Here is a 22,978-nt window from a genome sequence, read left to right as displayed (position 1 = left end):
AATAAATAAATAAAACAACAACAATTAAGGAAAATGAAAAATGTGTTTGAAACTAACCCATTTATTTAACAGTAAAATACCTAGATTTACTTACCACAATTTTATCCCACAACTGTGCACATATAAATGCCGTAAAAAATTCCGTCAAAACTACTGTACTGATCTAGTCCAGTACAGAGGGTGGATGACTCTGAGCTCGATTAACTGCCTGCATAGATTGCCCCACCGGTCTCCTCACACTATGCAAACTCGATTAGTTCGGTCTGGTATTCTGCGCGGGTGCTTTCTGCACGCGGACTGTGCGCTACACTCATTGCATTGTAGTTCTTGGCCTGTCTGACGTGAAATTTTCTCTAAGCTTACGGTTTTCACTATTAATTGCGCAGAAATGGCTGATTCACAGGACGACAAGCTCTACAAGGCCGAATATGCAAAAAGTGGGCGCGCCTCTTGCAAGAAATGCAAAGAAAACATTGCTAAGGACTCGATGAGGATGGCCATTATGGTGCAGGTGAGGAATTCTGTGCAACTTTGTCCCCATGTTAGCTTGATCAGACCTACGTTTTGTGCAAAAGGAAAGCATTTACTTCTTGTTGTACGTGTGCTCTTAGATGCACAATGCAACCAATGCAGTTGTTTATTTCTTAATATATATAAATGCGTCCAAGGCCCAGGAGGAGTTTAAATGCCCTCCCAAAGATAGAAAAACGGGCATCAGCCTTCATTCACTTTGAGCTGTTCATGGTAAAATATACAAAAACAAAAATGCCAAGGCATAAGTGCAAAATATGTTTATATAATCTAGCGATTTACAAACCATAGAAGCAATGTTTTATTATTAAACGACTATAAATACATTGTATTCAATGTAGTGAAGTGATTCGCACACGAAGTTTGTGTTTAAATGTCTAAATCACTTCTGTTTTTAATTTGCGCTTTAAATGCCATTTAAATTGCATAGGTTTTCCAGAAAAATATTTACATGTCATTGTGGAAGGTATATTGCTGTAACAGCCAACAGATTCATGTTTTAATGCAAGTACTCAACGGAAATGTTCGGCTGTACTTTCAGTTTCACATTCCATACTTTTCATTCGATAGTGTTTTGATCACAATGATTAATTGTTCTTTTTGTTTACTTTGTTGATATTGCACACTACAAGAAAATATCAGTCTTTACTTTTTACCACAGTCACCCATGTTTGATGGAAAAGTTCCACACTGGCACCATTTCTCCTGCTTTTGGCTCCGTGCAGCAGTACAATCAACCTCTGACATATCAGGATTTACGGACCTCCGCTGGGATGACCAGGAGAAGGTCAAGAAGGCCATTGAAACTGGAGGCGCTACTGGAGGTAACTGGTTTTCCTTATTGCAGGCATTTGCTTTGCAGTCTGTGTCACGTGGGTTTAGTCTTAAGTCATTAAGTCCTAATTCATTAATGCGTGTTGCTTTACAGGGAAAGGTGAGCAGAAAGGAGCAGCTAAAGGCGAGAAGACGCTCAATGAATTTGCGGTGGAGTATGCCAAATCAAACAGAAGCACCTGTAAAGGGTGCGAGCAGAAAATCGAAAAGGTACATGCATTCGGCATGAGTCACAGCCATGTAACAACTGGGGCTGTTTACCTAAAGTAAAATGGTTTCTTTGTTGTTACATTGTTAAAATGGTCCTAAATTATTAAATGGTTATCAGCAATGTGCATTAAGAAATAATAAGAGGGTATTTTAAATAGTTAATATTTACACAAACCCTATAGCTATAAGATGCCTTGTGTGGATAGAAATCTTCTGTCACGGCATGTGTTTTTACCCAAACAGTAGGTAAATCATTCTCAAACATGATGTAGTGATCTTATAAGAGGCTATGTAAAAAATGATAATTTTCTCAATATTTTTAGTAAATGTGCCCTGCTGCATGATGTGAGAAACAGGCTTTTTTATTATGTGTACTGAGCACAGATCAGTTACCAAATCACAAATTTAGATTTCAATTAGAATAGATTTTCCATATCTGCAACCTTAAAAATAACCCCTTTGTTCAAATCTTTCTTACAGGACCACATCCGTGTGTCAAAGAAGACCGTGGACCCAGAGAAACCTCAGCTGGGTCTGATAGATCGCTGGTACCACACCAGCTGCTTCGTGAGTCGCCGTGAGGAGCTGCTGTTTAAACCGGAGTACAGCGCCACCCAACTTAAAGGTTTCGCAGCTCTAAGAGATGAAGACAAAGAAGAGCTGAAGAAAAGACTTCCTGCAGTGAAGAACGAAGGGTGAGGGGTGCATTTTTATGTTTTACCGATTACCAGAATGTATTTATACATTCACTTTCGGGTCGCACGTTATCGTAAATGCCTCTGTATGAAGCTTTACCTACCAGCAGATTTTGCTTATGGATTCATCACATATTATATGACCTGGTGGAGTCTTAGTTCAAAAGAATGTTTACTAGAAATATAGACAAAAATATCATATACAAAATAGAGGGAAGGTTTTACACCCACCCCCCAGGTGCATTTTAATAACATATTTTCAATCGAACGTTTGTCCAGTCTTTATGCATGAGTATCATGTTGGTCGTCCACATCAGTAATGCCTCTACCACACATAAATATGGCTTTAAAAGCCTTCCTGAAAGTTTTCATCTTGTAGGCATAGAGAACAGGGTTCACAGCCGAATTTGCATGAGAAAGAATGATGGCCGTCAGCAGCAGTGGGAGGGGCACGGGACATGACGGACACAGCAGCAGAAAGCAGTTTATAATATGTAGCGGAATCCAGCAGGCCGTGAATAGAAATAGAACCAGAAAGAGAGACGTGGCCATCTTCATCTCTTTCTTCATCTTCGCCGCTCCCTCGTTGTTGGCCGCGCCTCCCCGTTCTGCCGCGATCCTTCTCATCTGCCGCTTGACCGTGACGAATATCTGCGCGTAGATGAGGAACATCACCACCAGTGGGGTCAGCACGCACGCGAAGAAGTTAAAGTACACCATGTAGGTCATGTCCACAATCAGCACGAAGAAGCAGTAGCCCGACTCGGGCGGAGTCTTGTGCCAGCCCATCAGCGGCACCAGACCGATCAGGAACGCCAGCGTCCAGGTGACGCACAAAACCAGCACTGCGTTGCGAGGCGTCATGAGCCTGTGGTACTGGAAGGGCATGAAGATGGCCACGTAGCGCTCCACGGCGATGGCCAGCAGACTGAAGATGGAGCTTTGAGTTAACATGATGAGCACAGACAGCATGAGCAAACAGAGGTAGAGGTTGTGTCGTGGGATGCCGAGGTCCGTCATTATGGCGCAGGGGATCGCCAGAGAACCGACGCAGATGTCTGCGATCGCCAGTGACACCAAGAAGTAGTTTGTAACTGTTTGGAGCTTTCTGTTTAGTCCCACAGCGACACACACCAGCAGGTTGCCCACTGTGGACAAGAGGGCTATAACCAACTCGGCTATCATGTAAGGAAGGTTTATGGATGCCAGGATGCTCACGGGAGCTGATGTTGAAGTGGTGGCTTGGGTTAGTTTAATCTGCGCTTGCGTCTGTGTTGTGGTCGGGGTGGTTGTTCGACCGAAGGTGAAGTGCACGAAGGTACTGTTTTCATAAGAGGTCACGTTTGTGAAGGTTGTTGCGTTGGCGTAGAACAAAGATGGCGGAAAAGTGAAGTTGGCGATGGAATCGTTCATTTTGAGCTGTGGATAAGAGACCAAGGAAAAGTGAATCAATAATAAAAAGTAAATGAATGTATTACTGCTTTGTCACGACAAAAGCACATCTGTGATTTGGGCCGTTCAACGATGAATCACGATTAATCGTATCCAGAATAAAAGTATAAAAATGAATGAATATTTATATAGAATTTAAATGACATATAAATATACATGCAATTATTTCCTAAATATTTACATGTACGTGAACGTATACGTCTATAAATACAACATAAAAATGCACAGACAAAAACGAACGTTTATTCTGGATCATGATTATTCTTTAAAATGCTTAAAATACATGCAACCAATAGATCTAATGTAAAAATGAGCTCATAAATGGAAAAAGTATGATATATGTCATTATAATATTTATGTTATTTGCTAGAATTAGTTGTCAAAGCACTCACCAATTCTCTCACGTGTGCTTTCTGAAATATTGCTATGTGAGATCACTTGCCGCTTGATGTCTTCTGCTTATTTTCTGCCAATGCATCTACTTAAAGTTGTGTATTCCATTAGTGACGGACATATTTTTTTTTCACTAGTGGCTGTGATGTGAGCTTTTATAAGCCTTTGATTCTAATGGGAGGAATGTTCTTGTTTGTGTGTTTTCCTCACTATAGGTCATTGATTTGATCTCAGGTGTCCATTACGGCACCCGAATGGCCTTTAATTACATTCTAGTGGGAAAAATGGGTGCCAGAGGGAAGGATGATGTTATTAGTTTATGTGTCTCATCCGTCATGAATGTAATGCATTAATGTGTGTATTGTGGCAACTGCTGGATGGAGGAACGTGTCCAGACATGTTGGGGACTCGATGGACCGATGGTCTTCTAATGAGGTCTGCTATCGGTGAACCTATGGGTTTAAAACATGTCCATAGAGTCACCACATTCTCTTTAGGATTAGCTCTTATACACAGGGTGGAAAAGTTTTTAATACTATGGTGTTTTGTAAAGTACTTACAGTAAATACCATGGTACATCAGTGATTTCATCACTGTATTTATTAAATAAAAATTTACCAGAGAAATATTACCTTCAAAAGTAATAAATATATTTTATCTAAATATCTTATGCAATGTTGCTTCATAAAATGTAATCTGTTTGCTTGTACATTTACTGGAAAAAAATATATATATTGTGTAAGTTGGCTTTGTCCAGTTTATAGATGAGTTGATTTAGACTGGTTAATGTTGTATTTGTTGATAATGTTTGTTTTCTTTTCTCAGGAAGAGGAAGGCAGATGATGTAGATGGTGAATCTGTTTCTAAGAAGCAGAAGAAAGAACATGAGAAGCTGGAGATGAAGCTGAAGGTGGGATCGCAAACATTCTAGCGATTCACTGTCATGAAATTGTCTTTTGTAAAAACGCTTTTTTTCTGTTGTTTTCTAGGAGCAAAGCCAGCTGGTCTGGGGCATTAAGGACAAGCTGAAGAAACACTGCTCCGTCAATGACATGAAAGAGCTGCTCATTGCTAACCATCAAGAAGTTCCCTCCGGGGAGTCGAATGTAAGTGTGCGGCATGCAAAAATTGCACCGCCATGGCTACTTTGTCCACGTTTCCCAATCACCCATTTTGTTGTGGAAGACGTTCTATAAGAGTTCATTGAAAATTTTTGTCAACAGGTAGTGGATCGTCTATCAGACTGCATGGCTTTTGGGTCGCTGAAACCTTGCGAGATGTGCAAAGGAGGTCAGCTTGTGTTCAAGAGCGACGCGTACTACTGCACCGGAGACATTTCTGCATGGACCAAGTGTGTTTTCAAAACCCAGACACCTGATCGTAAAGACTGGGTCACTCCTAAGGTTAGTTCATAAATGAAGCCAGCCCTTTCAGTGTGTATTTAGTTAATTACTCTAAACACAATGTCTTGTATTATTATCTGTCTCAGGAGTTCTGTGAGATCCCCTTTTTAAAGAAGTTTAAGTTTAAACGCCAAGACCGTGTCTTTCCCAAAGATGCTCCTCCTGCGACCCCGACGCCGTCCACCGCTTCTAAAGGTGCTACGAACTCAGCTGCCCCCAATTTGTCCTCTGCTTCCACCAATAACCTGACCGAGGTGCATGCAGGTCAGTGATTCAGAAAAGCTCCTAAACATTATTCACCCAAAAATAGGGGTGTAACAATATAACAAAGTATCGTGTGTCGCAATACAAAAACATTAAGAAACGTATCATAGAGCTATGGCAATATATTTTTAAATAATTATTTTTTTTGTTAAAAGTGTTATTTATTATTATTATTTTCAGTGACAGATCTATTCAGTTTTATTAGTTTTCTGAACATAAAAATGGTTAAATTAAACATACAATGTTGTCAATTCTTTAACAAAATAATAAATGTTACTAAAAATTGTTAAAAAGTTTAATTTGAGTGTCACTTACATATTTCTTTATTTTTTACTAATATCGTGATGCAGTCGTTACTGTAAACCCAGTATCATGTATCGTATTGAATCGTGAGCTGAGCGTATCGTTACACCCCTACCCAAAAATGACAATTGAGTTCGTTTATTCAGCCTCATGCGTGTTTTTGAGAGACCTTTTTAAAGGCAACAGAGACTCGAGAAGTTTTAGAGTTCTTAAAGAATCTTTTTAGATTTAGAGTTTTTAGTAGGGATGCACGATAAATTATCGGCCATATCTGCATCGGCCGATAAATGGTCATTTTTAATGTTATCGGTATCTGCCGATAATAGAATTTAGGCCGATATAGCCAATAAATCATAAATAATTTCCTCTGGTTAAACTACTTCATCTGCACGCTGCTTACAGTTAAAATACAGTCCAGTACTGTCTTTCTGTCGTGATCAGTCACTTACTGCTATTAGCAAAACATTGTTGATGTAGGTACAGTATGTAGATACAGTATTTATGAATGTGTAAATAATAGGAACAAAAGCATATTGTTTGAATCAGACTGCTGTCTGAATGCTTTCTGTCTTGAGATCTGTTAGATATGTGGCTATTAAGAACATTTTTCTAGGTTGCTCTTGAAGAACATCTAATATTTGTTTAACACTTTACAATAAGGTGCTATTAGTTAACATTAGTTAATGCGTTAACCAACATTAGCTAACAATGAACAATTTAATTTGTTATCATTTATTAATCCTTGTCAATGTTAGTTCATGTAAATACAGTTATTCATGTGAGTTCATGGTGCGTTAACTAATGTTAACTGTGACAACGTTTGATTTTAATAATGTATTAGTAAATGCTGAAATTAACATGAATTAATATTATTAAATGCTTTAGAAGTATTGTTCCTTGTTAGTTTATGTTAGCTAATGCATAAACTAATTGCTAACAAATAGCACCTTATTGTTAAGTGTTACCAATAAAGAATATACCAGAAAAGTTTGAAGGTTAAAGAATCGTTAACTAGTGTAAAGTTGGTACATGATTTTCAGGGGGGAAAAGAGAACTAATGGTTACTTTCTTTTCTGCAGTGAATGTTATCAAATAAAAGCAGTTGTCCACTAGTCAGTCTTAGAGAATTTTATATTAATATTTAGATACTGTATATCGGCCAATATATCGGTTATCAATGTTAAAGAATTATCGGTTATCGTTATCGGCCAAAATGTACATATCAGTGCATCCCTAGTTTTTAGTTTAGTTTGATGTTTGAATAATCTGTGAAACGATGCTACAGTATACAGTGGTCTGAAGGATGTTGTCTGTCTACGTATATCTGCAGATAAGCCTCTGACAGGACTGAAGCTGTTGACCGTGGGAAAACTCCGTAAGAACAAAGATGACCTGAAGGCTGTCGTTGAGGATCTTGGAGGAAAAATGACAAGCAGTGCCAACAAAGCTACTCTCTGCCTGAGCTCCAAAAGTAAGTGATAATCTGAGTTTTCTATTGGTACTGTCCTCCATTTTGGATGCCTTACGCTCAAAAATATTATCTGCCTTAGATGTTGGGCTAAACAAGATTTCGCACATTAGTTGTCTAAAAATGTTCCCTAAGGGTTGAAAAGTCTTGTCTTATTTGCATTGTGGTTTTTTTTACAAGTTTATTTTGGCTTACTGACTCTGGTAATCTTATGATACAAAATTATGTAACTGTATGTTAACCAGGTGTCCTGTATGGATCAATATGTTCTCACAGGAATGAAAGTTCTGCTTGGACTTGTTAGTCAAAATTAATGTCCCTTTTAAATCTTCGCCTGTTTATCTGTTGGCGTGTGTAACTGAGAAAATCATTAATAACCCGCTCTGTTCCTGTTGCGTCTCAGAGGAAATTGAAAAAATGACTAAGAAGATGGAGGAGGTGAGGGACGCAGGTGTGCGTGTGGTGGCCGAGGACTTCCTCACTGACATCAAGGAGTCTGGCAAGGCCCTTCAGGAGCTCATCTCCCTGCACGCCATCTCTCCCTGGGGGGCTGAAGTTAAAGTCGAGGCCCAGGCTGCAACCGCGGCCTCCAAATCCACCGGAGGTCATTCCTCAAAGAGCACTGGTAAAGTCAAAGAGGAAGAAGGTAATATTTTTTTTTACATTTCTTATGAGACATTGATCACGATTACGAACGATTTACTCAAAAATTTGTTCTGCTCGTGTTTCATAAAATGAGACCCAATATGTGCACAATAATGCTAGAGAGATTTATTATATAATTAAATGGGATCAATTTTGTGTGTTCATATTCTTATTTCCGTACAAAGATACTTCAACCTCTTTAGGGTATACAAGCTCAAATAAGCTTTAATATTCAAAAAATATGCCTGCGTGATATTTAAATCTTAAATGACACTTCATACCTTAATGACATTCATACACTTTTTGTGAATAAATAACACTGGTATTTTTGTTTCTCTGCACCTGCAGGTGGAAGCAAATCAAAGAAAATGAAGCTGACAGTGAAAGGCGGAGCAGCGGTAGATCCAGAGTCGGGTCTGGAGAACTGCGCTCACGTTATGGATCAGAACGGGAAGATTTATAGCGCCACACTGGGACTCGTGGACATCGTCAGAGGCACAAACTCATACTACAAACTACAGCTGCTGGAAGATGATGTTCAGAAACGGTAAGATCTGACCTCACTTCTTACCAATCACCCTCAATATAAATTTTTAAAAGGTCCTGTGTGTGAGATTTAGCGGCATCTAGCGGTGAGGTTGCGAATTGCAACCAATGGCTCAGTCCGCCGCTCACCCCTCCCTTTCTAAGCACTACTGTGACTGAGACAGGACGAAGATGTCTTCATGTTTTCACTTTGACGAAGGAGATAATGTATCTACCCTTAGGGCTACTGTAGAAACATGGTTCCGTGATTTCATGCAACACTTTTAAAAAAAGGTGCTTCAAAAGGTTCTTCGATGCAATAGAAGAACCTTTTGGTTTCATAAAGAACCTTTCTGTTTTACATAAGGTTCTTTGTGGCGAAAAAGGGTTCTTCAGATTATAAAACAGTAAGAAAGAGATGGTTCTTTAAAGAACCTTTGACTTAATGGTTCTTTGTGGAACCAAAAATGGTTCTTCTATGGCATTGCTGTATAGAACCTTTATTTTTAAGAGTTAAGGGCTACTTGTTTTTTTAAATGTTGTTTACAATGTTATTGTTTTGTCGTCTAGGTACTGGGTGTTCAGGTCATGGGGTCGAGTCGGCACAACAATTGGGGGAAACAAACTGGACAAATTTTACGACAAGAACTCTGCTATGGACAACTTCTGTAGTGTATATGAAGAGAAGACGGGGAATGCCTGGGCCTCCACCAGCTTCACTAAATATCCCAATAAATTTTACCCTCTGGAGATTGACTACGGACAGGTAAAAACTGGAAGAATTATTTGGAAAAAAAAATCAAAAAGCATTGTTAAAATAACTTATAGTAACTATATTAAATAACTCTATAGCATAGTACATCTCTGTCTATAAATGTTTCAATGTAAAAATGTCCCTTAATATAGGCGGGTTTCATTGGACGCACACGCCTGGCCTGAAGTTAACTGTTTGGTTAACGGTCTGGCTAGTGGCTAATAATATAACTATTTATTTTATATTTAATTTCATAAGATTAATATTTTGTCGTATATTAACTGTATTAAATAAAAACTACTCAACAGTTATTGATTCTTGGTGAAGGTCTACCGGAAGTTAATTTTGGGAACGTTTGTTTGTTGTTACCGCTGAAATAGTCTATAGAGCATAACAACGTTAAGATGTTTAAAAACAGTGGGTCCTATGAATATTTATTAACACAGGACGAGGAGGCTGTGAAGAAGTTGACTGCAAGTGCAGGTGCAAAGTCCCATCTGGCCAAGCCCGTCCAGGACCTCATCCGAATGATCTTTGATGTGGAGAGCATGAAGAAAGCCATGGTTGAGTTTGAGGTGGGTTCAACTTTAAGCAACACTAGAGATAGAGTGAAATCACTGTGGTTTTGATCGTAACTATGATGTTATTTCCTTCCACAGATTGACCTGCAGAAGATGCCTTTGGGGAAACTGAGTAAGCGACAGATCCAGAGTGCCTATTCCCTCCTGAATGAGGTCCAGCAGGTTGGTGTTGTCTCTGGTTCACAATCTTACCCGCATTTATGCTCTAAATGGCCTCTTTTACACTAATGTCAATTTTTTTTGTAGGCTGTGGCAGATAGCGCTTCCGAATCCATCATCTTAGACCTGTCCAATCGTTTCTACACACTGATACCCCACGACTTCGGCATGAAGAAACCGCCGCTGTTGAGTAACCTGGACTACATACAGGCACGTTTCAAACATAACCAGGGCTGGGGTTGCCATAGCAACCGTTTCACCATAACATCTTGCTAATTATTAAATGTACTGTACATTGTAGCAAAAGGTGCAGATGCTGGACAACCTGTTGGACATTGAAGTGGCTTACAGCCTGCTGCGGGGCGGAGTCGAGGACAATAAGAAAGATCCCATTGACATTAATTATGAGAAACTCAAAACTAAAATTGAGGTAAAGGCTGCTTTTTGTTTGGAGTGAATTTGAGGTGATGTGAACTGGTGTCACTGTTTTTATTATTATCAAATTGCTTGTGTTTCTAGGTGGTCGATAAGTCTACAGATGAGGCTCAGCTTATCCTGCAGTATGTGACGAACACACACGCAGCTACCCATAACAACTACACCCTCGATGTGGAAGAGGTAAGATCTCTTGCCACCACTCTTTCACCAGATTAACTAGTGTAGATTGTAATTTATATGTGTATAGCGTTGCTGTGAAATGATGTTCATCTCTCATCGTTGTGTTTTTGCCCCACCAGATCTTTAAAATCGATAGGGAGGGCGAGTACCAGCGTTACCGTCCGTTTAAAGAGCTACCTAACAATCAGCTGTTGTGGCACGGCTCTCGCACCACCAACTACGCAGGTATCATGTCTCAGGGTCTACGAATCGCTCCACCTGAGGCTCCTGTGGTAAGTTCCCGTAACCTCTGCCGATTTGAGCTGCTCCTTGACGAAAAATAAGTGTGCAGAAATGTTTCTTTAGAACGTTTTATTGAAGCTTGCCGTGTTATGTTACAGACAGGTTACATGTTTGGCAAAGGTGTTTATTTTGCCGACATGGTGTCGAAGAGCGCAAACTACTGCCACACCTCCCAGGCTGATCCGGTTGGTTTTATTCTGCTAGGAGAGGTTGCGCTTGGAAACATGTAAGAGGTTCTTACAGGTCATTTTTCTGCTTTGCGCTTCTTCTTTTATATTTTCTGACATCAACTTTTGTCTACAGGCATGAACTGAAGAAGGCCTCACACATTACAAAGCTTCCAAAGGGTAAACACAGTGTGAAAGGTAAGCAAACGGAAAGGAATGTTTTTTTTTTAAATAAAATGAACCCTTTGAAATACATTCCATGCTCTGATATGAGAATTTATAAAAGTGGTCTAAATGTATATTTGTGTCTATTTAAAGGTTTGGGAAGAACTGCTCCAGATCCAAGAGCCACTACGTCTCTCAACGGCGTGGACGTTCCCTTAGGCCAAGGCATCAATACGAACATTGATGACACAAGTCTGCTCTACAACGAGTATCCTTCACATTTCCATAACTTTAATATTTGTCTCCTTGCTGTCTTTATAAAAGACTATTTGTTTTACATAATCATTTGTATCGGGTATATCGGTTTTCTACAGTCTTTCTTCACTTTCAAACTTCCACTGTGTCGTCCTTAACTCAGTTTTCCCCAGGTACATTGTGTACGATATTGATCAGGTTAACCTGAAATACCTGCTGAAGATTCGCTTTAACTACCAGACCTCACTCTGGTGAGACCACGGATGATCTCTGTCCTTCTGGACAGGCTGCTGAACGCCACTGGAGCTCAAGATCAAGCAGCATATGGGTTGACAAACAAATCAGTTATTTAGCATTTCCGCAGCATTGTCCCAGCTGCTCTTGTCTGTCAGTTTGGAGTAAGTGGCCAAATGTTTATTTGCAGGCACAAAACGTATCATTGCCATTTCCCTTTCTGAGGAAAAATGTTTGTTTATTTGACGCATTCACAGAAATGATTCAATTGACCTGTGGAGATCTTGCAAGCTACCAACAATGTTAGGTAGACCGTCTTCCATTTGGATTTATAGACTTCCTTTGTTTTAATAGGTTTTGTTAAACCTGGCGTCAGGTTGACTTTAAGTGCTATAGTTTGTCTTTCAGTATTGAAATAAGAAAATGTACAGTTTCAGAATTGTAAGCTAGAGCGTAGACCTACCGTAAACGAGTTACCTTTTACTACATTGACCAATGTTTTGACATAGACAAATGTTTTGTATGTTAACTACTGTCCAAGTTTACCATTTAGTTATCTGTCTCTCGTTATTGCTATGAAAAAAATTATTTGGGCCGACTAAAATGGCAATGATATGTGCAATGGCTGCTGCTGTTCTCATGCACCTGTTATGTTATTTTTTTTTGTAACCGTTGCGCTCCAAATGTTACATTAGCAAGATGCTGACTATGTCCTAAGGAACATCTTTGCATCATAAATAAAACCGTTTTTGGCTTGTTAATGTGTGTAGAGCTCGTTTATTAGATAATTATGTCATAAATGTGGTTATGAGAGAAGCAGATGACTAAAGAATAAATTAATTTGGGATATAAGAGGTCAGTTGATATTGTCATGTATACAGGTATGTCTCTGTTTCCCCTTGTTGTTGTGGACTTTTAGTTTGTATTCCTTAGTTCCTGTGTCATGTTGTAGTTCTTTTGTTCATAGGTCCTCTGTTGATTGACAATAGACAGATTGAGAAAGATACTTGACAGATATTGACTTGAGATGTTCCAGACCAACATTTCTATATTTTTTTATTAGTTAAACTACTTACCCAAAAGGATTTTATAAGAATTTTGAGATCAAATTTAATGATTTATGAAATGGGCCATTTTCATAGCCATTTTTTTACCAACGTATGAAAAAAAAACTGGTTAAAATTGTTTTGACCAATTTTCCTTGTGTCAAAAAAGGCACAGAGCACTCACCTGCTATATATTATATTTATTAGAGGAATCTCTATTGAAGCTATAATGGCATCTTAAAGGGATAGTTTACCTAAAAATGAAAAAATCATTATTTACTCACCCTCGTGTCATTCCAAACCAGTATGTTTGTATTCTTTTGGTAACAGCATTGGTCTCCATTGACTTCAATTGGATGGAGAGAAGCTCACCAAGACATCTTATTTTGTTTTCCATAGTATAGAAACTCATGAGGGTGAGTATAAAATAACTCGATAATTGTCCATTTTGAATGAACTACACGTTTCTGGCATGAAAAGCCATTTATTTATGGTTCACTTGTGGTTACGATGGTCACAACAAACCCAAAACCTACATCCCCTAATATCAACTGTAATTCAGACCGGTTTAATAAAAGATGGCAATAATAAACCTGAATCAGAAGAATACTCTGATCGCTAAACTGGTCGTGGGATTTTCGTTTTTGTAAAGCAGCGTGTGTATAAAAAACGAAATATTTGATTGTCTGTGATGTGTGGAGTGTTTGAACTGCCCTCTCCGTCCCACAATGCAGCGCGGCACTCGGCCTTTGAAAAACCGGCGCGGCTAATTCAAGATGGCGGAGCTCGAGCAGCTGTTAGACGAGAGTGAGTAATAAAACTAACTCCGTAATAAATCGTTATAACATTCCCCCTTTGATGACGTGCGCCGTTAAAAGTGCTTTGCAATGCACGTCATTCGCACTACATTTCGATTGTTTTTAATAGTTGTAAGTTAGTTAAAACAAACGTAAAGTTATTAGCTGTGAGGCTAACGAGCTAATAGTTAGCTTTGAAAGGCTACTACTATAAATAAATATCACATCTGAGGAGATTTTCGTGGTAAAAGATATTTCTAAGGGCTAAAGTTGAACCAAAGCTGCTCTTCTAGTTCGATGCTGTGGTGTAGTGGTAATAATAACGATATGGTGGAACGATATACAGTCGTTTACAGGGTCGCAACCCGATGACAGCTGCTGGGTTTTGTTGTTTTTGTCTGTGTCAGTTTGTTTGTGTGGTAGAAACACTCTTAATATTATTAAAACACCTTTTATGTCTGGAATCGCAGTATAAATGATACAATAAACGCTGTCCATTTGATACAGAATTGGTGTATACGTTTGGTCTGGTTCTTTATAGTAATTATTACTGGATTATTGTTTCATTGTCATATATACGTCTGCTTTGTTTTCATTGCAGTCGAGTAATTCTTCACGTATACTGTGTATGTGTGTTTTCTTGCTATTATTCTGTTATAAAAGGTAGTACTATATTAACTATATTAAACTAAAACATAATTTGATGTATTGTAATTGTGTCTGTAGTACATGCAGTTTACGGTTAAAAACAGGTTATTTGTAGTGTCTGTGTGGATCACCCTTTTAAGTGGCCTTAAAGTGATACTTCACGCACTAATGAAAATTCTGTCATCATCATTTACTCACCTTTGAGTTGTTCCAAATGTGTATACATTTCTTTGTTCTGATGAACAGAGAAAGATTTTTGGAATAATCCTTATAACCAAACAGATCTCAACACCCATTGACTACCATGGACAGAATTTTCATTTTTGAGTGAAGTATCCCATTAAGACCTTTTGAAAGGTCTGTGCATGTTGCATATATAAACAGCAAATAATGAGGCTGTGGGAAGACTTTGATTTTAAAAGATTAATGCTTGACTTTTTAAATCTAAATAGCTCTTGTGACTGGTGACTTCCATTGGGTTGTTACATGCTTTTTTTCCTCTTTAAATCTGTTTTAACCATATGTAACCTTTGTAAATGTTATTTTTAGAAATATCTTCATCGTTGTTGTTGTTTTTTGTGTTTAGGCTCATCAGCTAAAGCCCTCGTAAGTTTAAGAGGTAGGTCATTTTTGTTGCACTGTGCATCTTCACTGCAAACATAAATCACTGTCAAATATGTTGCTAAATTTAAAATATGAGATCTGAAATGTAGTTTCGAGATGTGCTGATTGTACTTTTCAGTTTCTCAATACATCCCTCTCACACAAGCTATATTATTTGTTTTCCAAAGAAGGAAGTTTGTCTAATACTCTAAATGAGAAGAACAATTTACCAAAATCTCAGACCACCAGGGGAAGGAGCAGTTACGCTTCTATGGAAACAGTAAGTACATGTTATTTATAATGCGTTGTACTCCAGTACTTTTTAGTTCTTGGCCAACATTTCAGATCTTGTCCTGGTGTTTTGTATTCATAACTATGTATGTTATATTATTCACGGCATGTCCAGTTTAGCTTTACTCATTTAAGGTTAAGGAAAACAGGAACAAAAGTGTTTGCAGTTTCGCTTCCTAATGCATTTACTCTTCCTAAATGTCTCCTGTTTGCTTTTTTCGTCAGCCCACAAGGAGTTCAAAGAGGAGTCGGATGTCCTGCGAAGATGAGGAGCGGCCGCTCGCCTCCAGATCTCCTAGGAGGAGTCAGAGGGTCACCACTGTGCCTCAGGTGCGAGTGGGAATGACTTCTAAACATCTTCCCATTTTATTTTATACAATTCCTGTCAATAAAACTATTTGCATACAGAAATCTAATTGTGTTACAAGAACTACAAAATATAAATGTTCTGCCTGTACAGAAACTCGCAAATGTTGCAACACCAGACAAAAAGGCTTCACAGAAAATTGGGCTGAGATTACGAAATCTGCTTAAATTACCCAAAGCACACAAGTGGTGCATCTACGAATGGTTCTATTCAAATATCGACAGGTATGAGTACCTATACCCAAGTGCAGTCATGGTTTACAAATTATTTTGTAATTTTTTTTCTAATAATATCGTCTTATTTTTGTGTTTAGGCCTTTATTTGAAGGTGACAATGACTTCTGCCTGTGTTTGAAGGAGTCTTTCCCCAATCTAAAGACCAGGAAGTTGACCAGAGTGGAATGGGGAACAATCAGAAGACTTATGGGCAAACCTCGAAGGTTCACTGAAGCCTCTTTTCGCCCTCATACAATTACTGGCATTGTTTAGTGTTTAAAAATGTAAAGTGCAGCGTCTAGATTTAAATCGGCATTGCTAGATTACCATGTCTTGAATTTTGATTTGTAATCTTAATGTGTTAACAATCATTCTGGTTTGCAGATGTTCCTCTGCGTTCTTTGCCGAAGAGCGAACGGCTCTTAAACAGAAGAGACAGAAGATGCGTCTCCTGCAGCAGAGAAAAATCACAGATATGTCTTTATGCAAAGACCTGCCAGATGAGATTCCTTTGCCCTTGGTCATCGGCACTAAAGTTACAGGTGAAGATCGTACACGTTTGATATCTGCCTTCATCTAACAAGATTAGATAAGATCAGGTTTTGAATTTCACTGTAGAACCATAACGTATACTCATTTATTGTGTACAAGGTTTCAAATTCAATTGCCAGGTTTTAGCTTAAATAACATTTTGTTTGTTTTGCCTGCAGCTCGTCTGAGGGGTGTTCATGATGGCCTTTTTACCGGTCAGATTGATGCAGTAGATACAAGCGCAGCGACGTATCGCGTGACCTTTGACAGGAACGGACTCGGCACACACACGGTTCCTGACTATGAAGTGCTTGTAAGAAATTGATGATGCTTTTCGGTCAAAATCTAGTCATTACTACATCTTTTTGTTTCAGCGGTCAAGCCCTTTAAATCCGATTCGTTTTGTCTCTAGAGTAATGAACCTCATGAGACGATGCCCATATCTGCCTTTGCTCAGAAACAGCGGCCGCCTCGTTTCCAGAATTTTCTGACCCCACCACGTGGGTCCTATGCCGGCTCGACCCAGTCCATCTTAATGGTAGGATTTGCTCTGTAAATTATTGATTGAAACTGTGTTGGGTTGGCACTTGTGTTTGATGTAAAATTGCAGTCCTAAAACAAAACCAGTAACGAGCCATTAAGCAAAGATAGATGTTTGATACATAATTAGTATTCAGAGGATCTTCTTGCTCTGTCACCAGGATAATGACCCGCTGTTCAGTCAGTCCCCCTGGAGAGGTAAACTAACAGGAACAGATGGAGAAACGCTGGGTGGATTTCCTGTCAAATTTCTTGTGCAAGTGGTGAGAATTTTGTCTGCTGATTTAAGGCGTTAAACTCAGACTGAATCTTGGTTCACACGTCGTTGTATCCTTCCCTCTAGACTCGCTTGTCCAAAATCCTCATGATTAAAAAAGAACACATAAAGCATTTGAAGGAGATGAACGCAGAAGCGGAAAAACTGGTGAGATTTTGACTAGTTGTCCTCAAAAGACAAATAGGTTTAAACTAGAACCATTCAGAACTGAAAGTGGTTTTGTTTTTCCTGTACAGAAGTCTTATTCAGTGCCCATCGGGTTGGACTTACAGAAGAGATATGCCATGACAGTGCTGGACCTGGAACAGCTTAATAAGGACCTCAACAAGGTGTTACACGAAGTCCAGCAGTTTTGTTACGAGGTTTGTGTGTCCCACCATCATGCGTGACCCACATTCATGAGGAATTCGTTTATAGACCTATTTGACAATATTCTCAGCCCATTAATCTAGACATTCACTCAAAAGAAAAAGTTTGAAAGGGACTTGATGTTTCTTTACTCTTCTCTGATTTTTGTACAGCTGGCTCCAGATCAGGGCATGCAGCCTGCAGACCAGCCCAGTGAGCTCAGAAGACGATGTGAGGAAGAGTCTCAAGACGTCGTGCGGCAGATTAACACGTTGCCCGATGGAGAACAGCGTGTGCAGAGCCCGGGCCTCACCCAGCTGGTCTCCCGTCTCACAGCTCTGCTCTTGCAGATCAGGGTGCGAGATACTTCCAGAAAAACACATCATACTAACCTATTTGCGGGTACATGTCAATAACATGGAAAAAATGTTGTTCATGCTTGTTTCTTTGGTTTACAGTGTTTGGCTGAGGAGGGTGACCTGAATTCATTTGAATTCAAGTCGTTGACAGACTCTCTGAATGACATAAAGAGTTCAATAGATGACTCCAACCTCAGGTGATGCATATTTTCTTCTATTTCTGATGCATTTCCTGCACTGGTTTCTATTGAACATGCAGGTTTACGAAAGTATTATTTTTTTACTAAAATAAAACGTTCCTTGTCTTCCACAGCTGTTTCCAGGATAACGTAGAGATCCATGTAGCACATATACAGAGCGGTCTGAGCCAGCTGGGTAACCTCCATGCTTTCTCTGCCAACAACACTAACGGAACGTGACGGAAATAAAACTCATCACCCGGGAATCCAATCAGCAGCTCATCTCTCCCAACAATCGTTCTTGATGTGTATTCGTGTTAAAAGAGGTCAAAATGTGTTCTGTAATCGTTCCGGCACCGGTAGTGTTTCAATCCCATGCCCACTGGCATGAAAGTGTCATGGGTGAAGTTTAATTAGCTAGCAAACCGAGTGTGAAGTTTGTTTTGTGAAGACAGAATTGTTCTGACTGTCATTTCAAATGTTGCTCACACTTATGATTTATTTAAAGTTCCCTTGTTTTAATTTAGTCGTTTTCAACTAGGATGCACACCAAACGACACTCCTCATTCGTCACCGTTTCTGTTCGTTAAAACTTTTGCATTACGTTTCATTCTCTCGCTCTGAACTTTCCCAAAAGATTGTTTAACTTTCAGTGTACTAAGAGCGGAGGTGCTGTTCTGTTTGTATTCAAAATGTCCTGTAAGTTTTAAATATGTACATTGTAGATAACTGTACAGTTCACTCAAAATACATCAATAAATGATTATATATAGGGTAACGTGGACTTGCCAGATTTGGGTATTTTTGCAAAGACACTGCTCTGTTTATACAAGTCTTAAAATAGACAACTGTAAGGATTGAAACAGTCTGTCTTGTCCTTAGAATAAACTAATTCTGCCCCACTGGTGTATGTTTTTAAATGAGTTTTGTGGGAGCTTTTTTAACCTGTAAGTGTATGCATGATACAAAGTGTTTGTAAATAAATTGGTTTCTATTATCTTCATAAATGCTCAGAGTCTGTCTGCATTTTGATGTTTAATAGACATCTTTATTATGCTTGTAAAGACATTGCGATAAATCACACGTACATTATATACAATAATATCTGGAATATACAATAAATATCTGAATTTCAAACCGTCAATGTTTCGGCTTGCAGATAAAGTCATGAGCAGATTTTAAAAACAGCTCTACATGAACCCATTAAAACCACACATGGCTTCTTTCTCCCAATCCGAATCGGAGTCTGAAAACTCTATGGCTTCGCTTGCTCTGATGGGAGAGAAGGTACCAAAATTTCCTGGCTGGACTCTGACTGGCACGTTCTGGATCGAGCAGGGGACGTGTTCGGGTGAAGACATCATGAAGTTATTCTGGGTTGGGAGAGGAGGAATAACAACCTTCATCTCTGGCCCGATGGTCTTGTTCGGGGGAAAGTTGTCATAGTCCACCAAGAATTGTTTCATTGTAGATTTGGCATGGCTTGTAGCTGTGAACTGTCCGTGTCCTTTTGGATACTGTTGTGCGTAACTGCGTGGAACCACGACGCTCAGATGATTCTGATTCTCCTCGGTTCTGCCAAACATGCAAGGAGTGGTTGGGTCATACATGTCACCTTTCAAGGTACACCCCTTCTCATCTGCAGAACTCATCACTTGGTGATTAAAATTGTCCATCATGGCAAACTTAGAAGTTCTCTGCATCTCCAGGGCTGTGTGATTCTGATGTGTGGTTAACTGGTTCATAAGGTGAGTGTTGGAGGCCAGGACGTTTCCACTGGTTTTAGATGGCACTGGGATGCCCACCTGGCGTCGTGACTTGGCTCTTCGATTCTGGAACCAAACCTGCAGAGAGGATGAACGTATGTATGCATTAAGAAAACAGTCATAATGGTCTCTCATACACAAAGACATTTTGATAAGGTATTAATGGTAAACAGCTGATGGTTCAAAATAGTGTTTTGAACATTTGAGTAGAGCATTGCAAACAAATTTCTCGCCTGAATTCTTGACTCTGGCAAGCCGGTCAGTGCCTCAAGTTTCTCTCTTAGATAAATATCAGGGTATTTGGTGTCTAAGTAAACTTTCTCCAAAACGTCGATCTGCTGCTGCGTAAAGTTGGTGCGTTTTCTGCGGTGCGTAAAAAGGGCCATGCTTTCCACTCTCGTGCCGACTGAATGCGCGCCGCCGAGATATTTTACCTGTGCTGCGTAATCTGATGAAAAACAAAGAAAATAGTTTTATTCACTCGTGTTAATAAGTAACTTCAATACAAATGTATATCAATAGATGCCACTGCGCAAGAAACACTAACCTGGTGTTTGCATGGGCATCCTTCTGTCCAAATCTGTGGTGGGAAACAGTTGAAATGGTTTTAAATGCGATGCTCCGAGGTTCCCGTGCACGACTGCCATAATGTCTTATTCCTTCTGGTGTTCAGCAACGACTGATTTGACCTGTCTTCCAGTGGCATTTTATACCCAGCCTCCCCGGCCCTCGCGTGGAGGTGATCAAAGCTGAAAGGTGTCAATGCGCACCGGCTGGCACTGCGCCTTTACGCAGGACGTCGAGCCCAGATCTGTCAGGTAGGGCGCAGGTGTGAATATTTGGCATTCGCGCAGCATTTGCATTTGTTAAGGGTTCGTGTGCGAGTTTAATGGGATCTCCACCCGAATACACAACTTGAAAAAACATCTACGTGTATTGTTGGATGGGATGTTTTCCTTGCATCCTGAAAAACGCTCTCGGTTTGTAGCTTTGTAAAAGAACACCATTTCCTTTAGACTCTCTTTATAGTCTTTTCTTTGTAAATCTATTTTTGTTTAGAGACAATATTTATTTTCAGCATTGAATGTTTTAAAAGACATCAGATTGGTTGTATGTACTTTTTGCACAAATTTGGCCAATTCCGATTCTTTAACACGGAGGACAATCTGTGATGATAGTTAGACATTGTTTAATGACATTGTTTAAGGCTCAAGTTATTGGATCCTAAATTGAACAGAGAAGTTCTGTTGACCTGGACTTTTCATTAAGTATTCTATAGTCCAGCTCGTAGAAAAATGCAGAGATGCAATGTTTTTTTCCCCAGATATTTACAATGTTCCTTCTAATTCACTTTACAGATCTTTTGAAATGATATTTTGTTTCACTCCACATTGGTGATAATAAGACAGCAACCAAACCAAACCGAAGGTGCTTTTGCAGTGATGTATTCAGTACTCTTAATCCCTGTGGATAAATTCTTTTTGTCTTAAGTGCATCCACTAGATGAACATTTTTGACTTTGATCAGATCGATGGCCCCAATGATTAACTCACCTATTCACAAATATAGCCTTCTGGAAACATCAAACATAAGGTCTTGGCTTTTGATGTAGACAACTGCCGTAGCTATAATGATCAGCCATTAACACATGAAATGCCATCTTTGATAGACAAAGCTTTCTCACCTTGATATACCTCCATAGACAGAGGGATTAGTCAAGGGCATTTTCCCCTTAATGGTATAGAATAGTTGACGTCATTTGTCTAGACATATGTCTACAGGTTTTCCTCCCTTGTTATTAAAAAAGGTTTTACATCTGAAATCATTATATTGCAAAAGTTGATCAAAAATACTACTAATAAATACAGATTTTAAATCTATTTATATAGATAATAAATCTATATATTTTTCACAAGGATGAAACTAGTAGTTAATCATCTACATCAATGTTACACAATCTTTTTGTTTTTCGTTTACATTTTTTACGACCAATGCAATGCTAATGCAAAGACACAAACATAAATGTTACTATTTCTCCATAAAATAAACACAGTTATTTAATAATATTTCAACAATAATACCTAATAAAATTCCACAGGCATACTTTGCCAAAAAAAACTGCATCAGAGGATTTGATCCAAACTTTTGAAGTGTATGGCGGGTAGATTCGGTATGTTGTTATATTATAAACATATGAAAAGATGATAGAAATATCTATACATTAACAGTATATTTAGTTTTGAGCACCTTTCAACAGTATGAAAAACATTTTAACCCTAATAAGTCTTCGATAAACTAATGCAAAACTGAGTTTTCCGTTTCATCAGAATATTGTTTGGATCATTCAGGATAAATATTCCAAATTATTTTCCAAAAAAGGCGAAAATAAACGTATAGGTGAAATTTAGCAAACTTTTAAACACATTTTTTAAAACAAATCAACATATGTTTATTATCAGTGTATGGATCTCTGAGACTTTTAGCAATGATCATGCAGTGATTAGAGGTAAATGTTGTCTGACGTGTGTCTGTAAGGGAGGCTACATGAAGGGTTTTATTCAGCTTTCACTAATGACTTCCTTTGTACACCCCCCCCCGCCCCCCCAATCTTATCCTACTTGACCCTATAAGAAAACCTACATGAAATTTCCAATAGGTTATTATTATATGCATGATAACTTCACTTTTACCCATTCAAAATATAATCTGACAAACCAACAACAAACAATCTTTCAGGTATTTGATAACTTGTGGCAAAAAAAACATTTTACATAAAATATTAGTCACTGCATTCCATTTGTAGCTTTTTCTAGTATTTTAACATTAGAGCATGTTCCAGAACAGACTTAAACCAAGCACGTCATTTTATACACTTTCAGGTTCATAAAGCTTCCAAAGATATAAGTTAAGCGAGTTGCACTAGGAAGTAGAAGTGACGAGACACCCAGACCACACTTCACTGAAGATAAGACAGGTGTGAAGGACTCCTCCCTCAACACACAGACACAACAAGATGCTTCACCTTTTCAGTGACCAATATCTCCTCTACATCTCTGGTTTTTGTTTTTATGTG

General features: G+C 38.9%; 4 protein-coding genes across 5 annotated transcripts; 2 read left to right on the top strand and 2 right to left on the bottom strand.

Moving 5' to 3' along the window:
• The first annotated feature begins 263 nt into the window (after nucleotides 1-263).
• parp1 (poly (ADP-ribose) polymerase 1) lies at nucleotides 264-12,699 on the top strand. Its single transcript, XM_057353757.1, has 22 exons — nucleotides 264-511; nucleotides 1,193-1,355; nucleotides 1,460-1,575; nucleotides 2,056-2,270; nucleotides 4,941-5,025; nucleotides 5,105-5,221; nucleotides 5,339-5,518; nucleotides 5,605-5,782; nucleotides 7,416-7,556; nucleotides 7,957-8,199; nucleotides 8,547-8,745; nucleotides 9,294-9,489; nucleotides 9,924-10,052; nucleotides 10,137-10,220; nucleotides 10,305-10,427; nucleotides 10,519-10,647; nucleotides 10,737-10,835; nucleotides 10,955-11,107; nucleotides 11,216-11,343; nucleotides 11,421-11,482; nucleotides 11,603-11,717; nucleotides 11,878-12,699. The coding sequence occupies exons 1-22, from the start codon at nucleotides 389-391 to the stop codon at nucleotides 11,957-11,959; spliced, it is 3,060 nt and encodes a 1,019-aa protein (XP_057209740.1). The 5' UTR covers nucleotides 264-388; the 3' UTR covers nucleotides 11,960-12,699.
• LOC130566342 (adenosine receptor A1-like) lies at nucleotides 2,279-3,901 on the bottom strand. The gene has a single exon (XM_057353758.1). The coding sequence runs from the start codon at nucleotides 3,681-3,683 to the stop codon at nucleotides 2,553-2,555; it is 1,131 nt and encodes a 376-aa protein (XP_057209741.1). The 5' UTR covers nucleotides 3,684-3,901; the 3' UTR covers nucleotides 2,279-2,552.
• Nucleotides 12,700-13,735: 1,036 nt separating the features above from the next.
• Nucleotides 13,736-19,253, top strand: lin9 (lin-9 DREAM MuvB core complex component). 2 transcript variants are annotated; one of them, XM_057352935.1, is made up of 15 exons: nucleotides 13,736-13,791; nucleotides 15,016-15,048; nucleotides 15,221-15,312; nucleotides 15,549-15,653; nucleotides 15,784-15,914; nucleotides 16,004-16,129; nucleotides 16,290-16,447; nucleotides 16,616-16,749; nucleotides 16,849-16,974; nucleotides 17,138-17,239; nucleotides 17,320-17,400; nucleotides 17,490-17,615; nucleotides 17,775-17,957; nucleotides 18,060-18,157; nucleotides 18,274-19,252. In XM_057352935.1, exons 1-15 carry the CDS (start codon nucleotides 13,761-13,763, stop codon nucleotides 18,377-18,379), a joined length of 1,632 nt encoding a protein of 543 aa, XP_057208918.1. In that variant the 5' UTR covers nucleotides 13,736-13,760; the 3' UTR covers nucleotides 18,380-19,252. The 2 variants fall into 2 exon arrangements, with proteins under 2 accessions (XP_057208918.1, XP_057208919.1); XM_057352936.1 differs by having other exon boundaries at nucleotides 13,744-13,791; nucleotides 15,224-15,312; nucleotides 18,274-19,253.
• A 39-nt stretch (nucleotides 19,254-19,292) lies between these two features.
• mixl1 (Mix paired-like homeobox) lies at nucleotides 19,293-20,586 on the bottom strand. Its single transcript, XM_057352933.1, has 3 exons — nucleotides 20,453-20,586; nucleotides 20,139-20,353; nucleotides 19,293-19,983 (listed from the first exon to the last, which is right to left on the bottom strand). The coding sequence occupies exons 1-3, from the start codon at nucleotides 20,550-20,552 to the stop codon at nucleotides 19,330-19,332; spliced, it is 969 nt and encodes a 322-aa protein (XP_057208916.1). The 5' UTR covers nucleotides 20,553-20,586; the 3' UTR covers nucleotides 19,293-19,329.
• Between the last annotated feature and the right edge of the window lie 2,392 nt (nucleotides 20,587-22,978).

Source organism: Triplophysa rosa, linkage group LG15 (genome assembly GCF_024868665.1).
Source record: "Triplophysa rosa linkage group LG15, Trosa_1v2, whole genome shotgun sequence".
Taxonomy (NCBI): Eukaryota; Metazoa; Chordata; class Actinopteri; order Cypriniformes; family Nemacheilidae; genus Triplophysa; species Triplophysa rosa.
Note: the sequence above shows the minus strand (reverse complement) of the source record. Positions and strands in the feature narration are given on the sequence as shown.